Here is a 10,438-nt window from a genome sequence, read left to right as displayed (position 1 = left end):
GGTATTCTTTCTAAGCCCTTTATAAATATTAACTCATTTAATTTTCATAACAGCCCTATAAAGTAGGATGTGATTCTTCTCACATTTTACAGATGAGGAAACTGAGGCACAGAAGTTAAGTTATCTGCTGAAGTCACTAGCCATTATGGCTAGAGCCAGAATTTGAACTCAGATAATTTGGTTACAGACTAGGAGCTCTTCACCACTATGCCACACTGCTCGTCTCATTTGTGATAATGAAATGAGTTGGGGAGTTGTTCTTGGGGACTCGACCATGCACAAATATATATTGCTAATATCTTTGCCTCAGTATATTCGGAAATATCATTGATTATTTGATTATCTGTTTATTCATTTCTTCCATTCAGCAGAACTTTGAGTTTCCCTGTACTAGGCATATGAAGTATACCTTTTTGATCAAAACCCGTTCAAGTTGTATAGTAGCCTGCTTTTAGCATGCCCAAAAGAACTACTGGCAGTTAATCAACTTTCTTAATAAATACCTTTTTGAATTCTGGAGGAATCCACTTTATTTGAGGGATTGTTCATTAATTTAGCAAGCATTTATTAAACACATAATATGTGCTACAGTGCTATTCTAATGTTGTTTTGCTTTAAGTAATACTAATATGTAAGGCCTTCACAATTTAGCCAGTAGGGTTTGGGAAAATGTTGCCTGCCGCTGAAGAAAGATTGCAAAGCATGGCAGGCCCTAAAAATTGACCCAGTGCCATTTGAATACTACATACCAATGCAGACAGCTGCTTGTCCCCTCTACTTCTTAGAACTCATTTGTTCATCATTCAGCAAACGTTTGAGTACTATCATGTGCCAGGGATTATGCTAGGCACTGCTATTAGTTGTTCCGGAACTTAATGCTTCTTTGGCACTGTTCACAAATGCCTGCTTAACTGGTAGTAAGATCTTATCTTTAAAACATCCATGTCCTTAACCTCTTGGAAAACAACCACATTGAGCATTAGGGAAAATATCTCCAAATCTCATATACTTCGCTCCACAGGTGAGACAGTCTATTGGCTTAACAAAATTATTGAATTCTGGAGCTGGTAACACCTTTATCCCAGTAACTCTACGGACTTCAGTGCTTGCAGCTTAACAGTCTCCTCTTAATTAACTAAAGTGCTGCAGGGAACAGCCTGCAGCTAGCTGTCTTTGTAGTTTTAGTGTGTCTTCCCAAGATTTCCTGCTCCATGGAAAGAAAGGAGACAGGCTGCTCTGAACTACTGCTGTTGACATGAGAGTGAGGGGACCAGAGACTGTTTTGCTTAACTTTCCCTTAGCTCACCTTGCAGACTAGGCCCAAAAATGACCTCTTTTTTTGAGGCCCTATATTATTATTTGTTTCTGTTTTCTTGAGGGTATTGGCAATTTTTGATCAAGATGAGAGGGCTGTAGGTCTCTGTTCAAATAGTTTATGAGTTACTTCACCCTCAAGGAGGTGAAGTATAACTTCCTGCTCCTTAAATATGGGCTGTACATAGTTACTTCCTTCCTAAGAGCATAGTTTAGAGACAGGGAGAAAAGAATGTTTACGTCGGAGAAACATAATGAACACTACTTCAGCCAGGTGATCAGAGTTAACTTGTAGAGTCATATGGCATGTTGATAGTATGTACCCTTGGTGTGATATCATTAAATGGCACTTTATCTCTGTGGCCTTCTTCCCAAGAACCCCATAGCACAGTGTAATCATGAGAAGAGCATCAGACAAATTCCAACGGAGGAATATTCTACAAAATAACCCATTAGTACTCTTCAAAACTATCAGACTTATCAAAAACAAGGAAAGTCTGGGAAACTGTCACAATCCAAGGGAGCTAAGGAGAAAAAACAGCTAAATGTAATGTAGTATTCTGGAGCAGAGGAAGAACACTGAATAAAACTAAGGAAATCTCAATGAAGTATGGACTTTGGTTGAAAACAATGCTTCAACATTGGTTTATTAATTGTAACAAATGTACTATACAATGTAAAATGTTAATAATAAGGATGAGGGGTATATGGGAACTCTGTGCTAGCTTTGCAATATTCTATAAATCTAACATTGCTCTAAGATAAAAAGATTATGTAAAAAAAATTAATCTACCCACTCCTGGCTAGTTGACCCTTGCGTTAGTTTTGATTTGGGCTATCTACAATGTTTCTCCACAGCTTAGTAAATCAAGTTGATTTTGCTGTAATTGATTTCAAGAAAATATTAGGTGTTGTCTCATGTTCTTTTAAAAACGTGTATTAAAGGCAGGGAAGTATATTTTGCAATAAGCTTTTGATCAAATTTTTAAAAGATTTACTTAAAAAGAATTTGTGAAAATTGAGAAATGGTCAGATTTGTGCTGCATGGTATAGAGAATAGATGTAGAAGGGAGACTGTTACAAATGTCCTGAGGAAAGAGAATCACAGCCTAGTGAAAGAATGTTGGGGGCCACTGGGAAGAACAGTTTTAGTTTAAGGGAGAATCAGCAGGACAAATTGAATGTGGACATAATAGGGGAAAGCGTCTAGAATGATTCCTTGGTTTCTGAGTAGAATGGCTGATTAAATGGTAACAAGGGTAACCAGGATCAAGAATAAAGGAGGAGTATTGGGAAAGAGGAGAGAGGCAAAGAGGAATTTGTACTATGTTTGAGTATAGGTCTGTAATCTTAGAGTTGTCATAATACTATTATATTGAAGAGTTTGAGACCCTATACTGAAACATTTTTACATACATTATATCATTTAATTTTTACAACAGCTTTAAAGAGTGTGTGTGTGTGTGTGTGTGTGTGTGTGTGTGTGTGTGTGTGTGTATGTGTGTATATGTGTATTTTGAGACAGAGTCTCACTCTGTCCCCTAGACTGGAGTGTAGTGGTGCAATCTTGGCTCACTGCTAACTTTTGCCTCCCAGGGTTCAAGTGATTCTCCTGCTTCAGCCTCCCAAGTAGCTGAGATTACAGGCATACACCACCATGCCTGGTTAATCTTTGAATTTTTATAGAGATGGGTTTCACCATGTTGGCCAGGCTGGTCTCGAACTCCTGGTCTCAAGTGATCCACCCGCCTCAGCCTCCCAAAGTGCCACCTGCCTTGGCTTCCCAAAGTTTCATGTTATGGGATTATAGGTGTGCACCATCACGCCTGGCGCTTATAGGTATTGTAAGATATTCCTATATCAATTTTGATATTAGGTATGAATCATGATCATTTGTTATAGAGATATGAGCTAGAGATGTTATAGTTGAGAATGCATAGTGAGGGCTTTACAGGGTCCAGGTTTGGGCATTAACTTTATAGATCCAGAAGTAATTGGACTTGGGATAACATTATTTAAGCTTGTAAGAGATTGATATGTAAGTCAGAATGTCAAATTACTATTTACAGAAGGAAATATTGCTAAGTATAGTTCTCAAAATAGCTAATCAGTAGCTTTTTTTTTCACTTGCTGAGGGAGAAAACAAATCTACTCTGAAAAGTTACAACTAAAATTGGAAATTGACTGGTGAGCAGGACATTTGATTGAATGATCTTAACAGTGTCATTAACCTGTGATGATATTCCATGTGATGATATAGCATTCTACTGCAGGGCACAAAAGAATACTATAGTTGCCTGTCAGGAGACTTTCTCTTTGGATAATTTTGAGGATACATAGACAAATTCTTTTTCTCATTACTTTTCCAGGCTTCACACAAACCATTTTTTCTCTCTCTTTTAAAACCAGTTATTATTTTCCAGACAAAGACACATAGTTTTCATCTTTTTTTATTGTAATTCCATTCTGGTGATTTAACTTTTAGCTTAATTGGACTTCTGGATCTCCTCTTCTACAAATCTTTTTCTCTAGTTGCTATCTATATGTTTTATTTACTTAACTGTTACCTGACGTAGTCACCTCATTTGCCAATAGAACATTGTTTCTCAAATCACCATTTCCATTTAAAATACCTTGCTAGTGTTTTAACAATTTAATCAGTTTAAAATGAGGTATTTCTATTAACTAGTGCCACATTGTTTTTCAGTTTTTATTTTTATGGTGTATTTCTTACTCATTGTTTTAATGGGAATAGAGATGGTATTTTAATTCTGATTAATATCATAATTTGCAATTTTTATGTAAGTGGGATTAATTAACAGAGTACATTCGTGCTGAGAGGAAAACTACCTCCCTAAAAATCTGATCTTTGCATTTTAATGTTAGGATTTGAGTACTTTGTAGAGGGTGATCTGGAAGGGACTAGGACAATTTTTGTCACTTCAGTCATACCCTGAAATTACTGTCTTTCCCTTGTTCTGACGGTTCAGTTATATATATCCTGCTGAGAGGAAAAACCAAAAAGACACAAAGTAAGGAGACAGCAGAGAGCCAGTAGGCTTTCAAGAATACATATCTGTTTCTGTTTAAGTATCTTCATAACTTTCTGAGCCATGGCCCTTTTGAGGGACTTTAGCCTCTCCTAGCTTGTTCACTTATGAAATGCAAGACCAGACAAACAAGTAAATGATGGCTTCATCTCAGCCAGCACCTTGTGCCCAGAGGAGGAATTGCTCTCCTGCCCCTTTTCTATCTTTGAGCTGTTGGCATTGTATTACTTTTAATGGCAAAAACTGCAATTACTTTTGCACCAACCTAATATGGGAATGTACTTCTGAAACTAGAATGGAAGACAGTGGAAAACATGATTCTATTAACATTTTCTCAGAAATATCTATTTAATTAAAAGACTTTAATCAAACTTGATGAAGTTAGTGTGAACTATACTTTATAATTTGATACTTACTGTAACATTCATATATCTGAGAGGCTAAAAGGAATAAAGGTGTAAGTTAAAAATATTTCAAGGCAGTAAGCCCAAGTATTAACTTAGTGATTTGATTTCAAAAATGTTTTTAGGCTGGGCACGGTGGCTTATGCTTGTAATCCCAGCACTTTGGGAGGCTGAGGCAGGCAGATTGCTTAAGCTCAGGAGTTCAAGACCAGCCTGGGCAACATGGTGAAACCCTGTCTCTACAAAATATACAAAAAATTAGCCAGACATGGTGGCATGCACCTTTACTCCCAGCTACCCAGGAGGCTGAGACAGGAGGATCACTCGAGCCTGGGAGGTTGAAGCTGCAGTGAACTCTGATCGCCACTGCACCCTAGCCTGGACACCGGAGAGAAACCCTGTTTCAGAAAAAAACAAAAAAAGTTTTTAATCAAGCTAATATTTGTACATAGTTAAGTCGGATGTTACTACAAAGCTTATAATGAAAAATAAATGCCTTCTGCTTCATCCTTCCTTACCCCTTTTTTGTTCCCACCAGCAACTTGTAGCTTATCCTATAATTTCTTAATTTATCAATTATAGGTGTATAGTGATTTCATGTTATGGAAAATGAAGATTTAAAACTAATACCCTCTGTTACTACCATTCCTCTCAACATGATTATATCATAATTTTTGTTTAAATCAATACGTATTTACATTATAATTTTTATATTTTGTTTTTCATAAAATGCCTTTTTCACGTGATTTAATACTTGTATCTTTTAAATTTTCCAGAACTGTAAAACCCTTGTAAATTCTGTTTCTTAAATGCTCATATGCATAGGGTAAGAGATAATGTATGCCACTGACATCATGACTATCCAAATGTCAGTAGTATAATGTGGTACCAATACTTTTTCCCATTAGGAATCTCAAAGTCTATACAGTATTTAGTATTTTTTTTCTATTTATGGCATGAGGAGGATTAAAATCCTTACTAGTGACTAAAAACAAAAGCAGAAAACCTTAGTCTTATATGAAACCCATGAATGGAATTTAGGGGTTTATGGACTCACCCAAAATTGTATTAGTAGGTAAAGATTTTGACATGCATTTCTCTGGAGGAGAGCCCATAGCTTTCCAAAGAAGTCTGTTACCTCCAAACAGTTATTGTAACTCAGTAACATCCATGGAAGGGACTCTGTACGCTGGGATTCTCAGTAAACTTTGGGTTCATAAACCTGTTTTAAAAGTCTAATAAAAGTTTCCAAATGATTAAGTATAATTGTAGAGGTTCTTTGATCCTTCACAAACCATTCTCAGACTTCTTGAACTTATTTCTGCTCTATTATGCTTGCAGTTTTAAATCTTTGATTCTCTTTCATATAACTTTCTCCCTTTGCTTTGTAAATATTTTATTACTGATTTTTAAATTTTAAATATTAAATATGATGGCCATTTTGTGAGTTTTGCTCTAAACTTGATTTACTACTTCTAAATGACATACTTTAAATTTTAACTCTGCAATTCATGATAACCAGCTATACAATAATCTGCCAGCTGTCTAAGATAGTTCAGCATATATAGTGTTTTAATTATCATAGTTTTTCCTACTTCTAAAAATTGTCATCCGACTGTTCTTCATTAACTTTTTCATTGATAAATACTATTGATATTGAACCTGAGAGATTCCACAAAGCCAAAGTGGTGCCCTCATTAGGGTATATTTCTTTTCTCTTTGTTTTTTCCCTCTTATGTTTCCTCTTTGTAGCAATTCATTCTATTTTTATTCTGTTTCCCAAATATGACAATGTGCCTACCTCTCAAAATGTCAAAAGCTAGCTGGGCATGGTGGCATGCACCTGTAGTCTCTGTCAAGGCCAGGCCGGGCAACGTAGCAAGACCTCATCTCTTAAAAAAAATTAAATTAAAATGCTTCATATTTGAGATTTAGAAAAGTAGAGTTTCTGTTTGTCTCTAAGAACATGATATTTTTCAAGAGGAATATCTTCATTTGATTGTTGCAAAAGTTTCTTTTGAGTATATTTTTCTAAAGAAAATAAATATATCAAATTATGTAAATATAGAAATTATATGAATTTGACTTTCAGTGCAATGCGTGTTTTACTATCTAAATTACCAAGACCATGGATTGTGGATGAGAAGAAAGATGATGGTTATACTGCCTTACATCTGGCTGCCCTTAATAATCATGTAGAAGTGGCTGAACTGTTGGTACATCAGGTAAGAAAAGAGTTAAATAATTTTTTTTTAAACAATTTGGGACCATTGCCATTCATTTATTTATTACTTTATAAATTGCCTATTAACAGTTTGCAGTAAACCTTATGATGATGAAAATTCAGATAAAATACATATTCTGTCTTCTGCCTAATACTTCTTAAATGCAGGGTGTATGAGAGTGAGTCCCCCAGTTCCCAGGATTTCCTTTGCACAGTCTTCCTGGATTGGTCCTATGAAATGGGCATCAACTAACAGGGATTTCCCAGAATTGCTGCCACTGTTAGAAGTATCATCAACCACAGCACCAAACACCATCCATGTTGATACTTAAACAGTGTGGCCAGTTGTCATCAGACTGCAGTTTGTGCTAAGATCAGGGGATTTATTTCACAACTGCTGCTGACCCCTGGAATTTATGGGCTCGATGGCAGTACATGCTCACCTTAGTCATATCATTTATCTCAGAATAAGATGACTCTACATTTTTATGAGATTGGATTTTGAGGGGAGCCTATTTTGTAGTTTTAGGATATTTCAGTAATTTCAGCAAATTTTTCACATGCTTCAGTAAAGCATATGCCATATACATGCACTGAAGTTATCAAAGAGTTATCTGTGATTCCTGACTTCAAGGAATTTATAGCCAAGATGATGAAACAGCAGAAAAATTTAGCAAATAATATATGTAATTAAGTACCAAATTATAAAGTATACATTCCAAAAACGACAGAAATTTAAAGAAATAGTTCAAAAGTTAAACTACCTTCCCCCACTACTACCTTAAACCTTTACTATTAAAGTTACTGCTCTCTATTAATTATGATAAATCCTTTTTATTGAAAATCTAAATGACCTTATGCCACTATCATGCTGTCTTACTTATTGTTGCCTTATAGTAAGTCTTGAAATGAGGTAGATTAAATCCTCTTTGTTCTTCTTCTCCTCAGAATTACTCTAATGTTCTAGTTCTTTTGTATTTGCATGTAATTGTTTTTTTGAGACGAATCTTGCTCTTGTTACCCAGGCTGGTATGCAGTGGCAGGATCTCAGCTCACTGCAACCTCCACCTCCCAGGTTCAAGAGATTCTCCTGCCTTAGCCTCCCAAGTAGCTGGGATTACAGGTGCCTGCCTCCACGCCTAGCTAATTTTTTTTTTTTGAATTTTTAGTAGAGACGGGGTTTCTCCAGATTGGTCAGGCTGTTCTCAAACTCCTGACCTCAGGTGATCTGCCTGCCTCAGCTTCCCAATCTGCTGGGATTACAGGTGTGAGCCACTGTGCCCGGTCTTTCTTTGTTTTTGAGACTGGGTCTCACTCTGTCACCTACGCTGGAGTACAGTGGTACAATCGTGGCTCACTGCAGCCTTGACCTCCCAGGCTCAAGTGATCCTCCTACCTCAGCCTCCCAAGTAGCTGGGACTGTAGGTGTGCCTGGCTTTTATTTATTTATTTATTTTTTGTAGAGACAAGGTCTCACTATGCTGCTCAGGCTGGTCTCAAACTCCTGGGCTCAAGTGATCCTCTTGACTCAGCCTCCCAAAGTACCACCGTGCCTTGTCTATATAAATTTTAGAATTAGCTTATTAGTTTAATAAAGTCTATTGGGAGTTTGATTGCTCTTGCACATACTAGATTTATTATCCAGTAGCTTTTTGGGGATGCTATTATAAATTATATTTTAGCTGGATGTGGTGGCACACCCCTGTAATGCCAGCTACTCAGGAGGCTGAAGCAGGAGGATTGCTTGGGCACAGCAGTTTGAGGTTACAGTGAACTGTCCACTGCATTCTGGCCCAGGCAACAGAGTTGCCCTGTCAGTCAGTGAGTCACTCAATATAATTGTTTTTACATTTAAATTTCCAGTTGCATATTGCTAGTAAATATAAATACAATTTTTGTATATTTCCCATGTATCCTGTGACCTTGCTGAAACTCATTTGTTCTAATATCTTCTCTATAGATAACTTAGTATTTTTGTAGCAATCATACAAACCAAAAGAATAAAAAATGCAGAAGTAGAACCACACACATGTATAAACAGCAACTCAAATTACTTAAGAGAACAAAGAATCACACATATATGGTCAATTACTTTTTTTTTTTTTTTTTGAGAGGGAGCCTCACTCTCTCACCAGGCTTGAGTGCAGTGGTGCCATCTTGGCTCACTGCAACCTCCGCCTCCTGGATTCAAACGATTCTCCTGCCTCAGTTTCCCAAGTAGCTGGAATTACAGGCATATGCCACCACGACTGGCTAATTTTTGTATTTTTAGTAGAGACGGGGTTTCACCATATTCGCCAGGATGGTCTTGATCTCCTGACCTCGTGATCTGCCTGCCTTGACCTCCTAAAGTGCTGGGATTACAGGCATGAGCCATTGCATCCAGACTGGGCAATTACTTTCTTATAGAAGTACCGAAGTAATATGAGAAAGGATTGTTTCCTCAAAATAGGGCTAAACCAAGTAGATATCCATATACCAAAAACAACAACAACAACAACAACAACAACAAAACAAAAACCTTGACTTTACTTCACAACTTATCCAAAAATTAAATGGGTTATAGATGTGAACATAAAAGCTTAAACCATGAAGCCAGCGAGACCTGGTGACTTATGGCTGTAATCCTGGCACTTTAGGAGGCTGAGGCAGGAGAATTGCATGAGTCTAGGAGTTTGAGACCAGCCTGGGCAACATTGTGAGATCTCACCTCTATAAAATATATATATATTTTTAATTAGCTGGGCATGGTGGCATGGGCCTGTGTCCCAGGTACTTGGGAGGCTGAAATGGAGGATCATTTGATCCTGGAAGGTTGAGGCTTCAGAGAGCCATGATTGCGTCACTGCACTCCAGCCTGGGCAACAGAACAAGGCCTTATCTTAAAAACAAAACAGAACAAAATCAGACACAAAAAATTAGAGGAAAACATGAGTACATTTTCTGACAATGAGGTGCACAAAGTTTTTAGGAGACAAAGCCACAATCAAAAAAGAAAAAAGATTAATAAATTATACTTCATCAAAAACTAAACTTCTACTCATCAAAAGACACCATTAAGAAAATGAATAGGAAAGCCACAGTAGGGAAAACATATTTGACAAAGGACTGGAATCCAGAAATGTCATAATTTAATAAAAGGATTGGCTGGATGCGGTGGCTCACGCCTATAATCCCAGCACTTTGGGAGGCTGAGATGGGTGGGTCACTTGAGGTCGGGAGTTTGAGACCAGCCTGGCCAACATTGTGAAACTTCATCTCTACTAAAAATATAAAAATTAGCTGGGCATGGTGCACGTGCCTGTAGTCCCCAACTACTCGGGAAGCTGAGGCAGGATAATTGCTTGAACCTGGGAAGTAGAGGAGGTAGTGAGCTGATATCATGCCACTGCTTTCCAGCTCAGGCAGAGAGGGAGTGAGAAACTGTCTCTAAATAAATAAATAAA

At 37.2% G+C, this 10,438-nt stretch overlaps 1 protein-coding gene across 1 annotated transcript in view; it reads left to right on the top strand.

Moving 5' to 3' along the window:
* The window catches only part of MIB1 (mindbomb E3 ubiquitin protein ligase 1), a 135,023-nt gene that overhangs the window by 97,936 nt on the left and 26,649 nt on the right, over positions 1-10,438 (top strand). Inside the window, exon 13 of the mRNA XM_032293220.1 lies at positions 6,861-6,993. Coding sequence (XP_032149111.1) covers positions 6,861-6,993 — 133 coding nt within the window. The remainder of the gene's footprint in view (positions 1-6,860; positions 6,994-10,438) is intronic.

The sequence above is a fragment of the Sapajus apella genome, unplaced genomic scaffold (assembly GCF_009761245.1).
Source record: "Sapajus apella isolate SASKATOON/1434 unplaced genomic scaffold, GSC_monkey_1.0 scaffold29, whole genome shotgun sequence".
NCBI classification, from domain to species: domain Eukaryota; kingdom Metazoa; phylum Chordata; class Mammalia; order Primates; family Cebidae; genus Sapajus; species Sapajus apella.
This window is presented reverse-complemented; position numbering and strand designations above follow the sequence as displayed.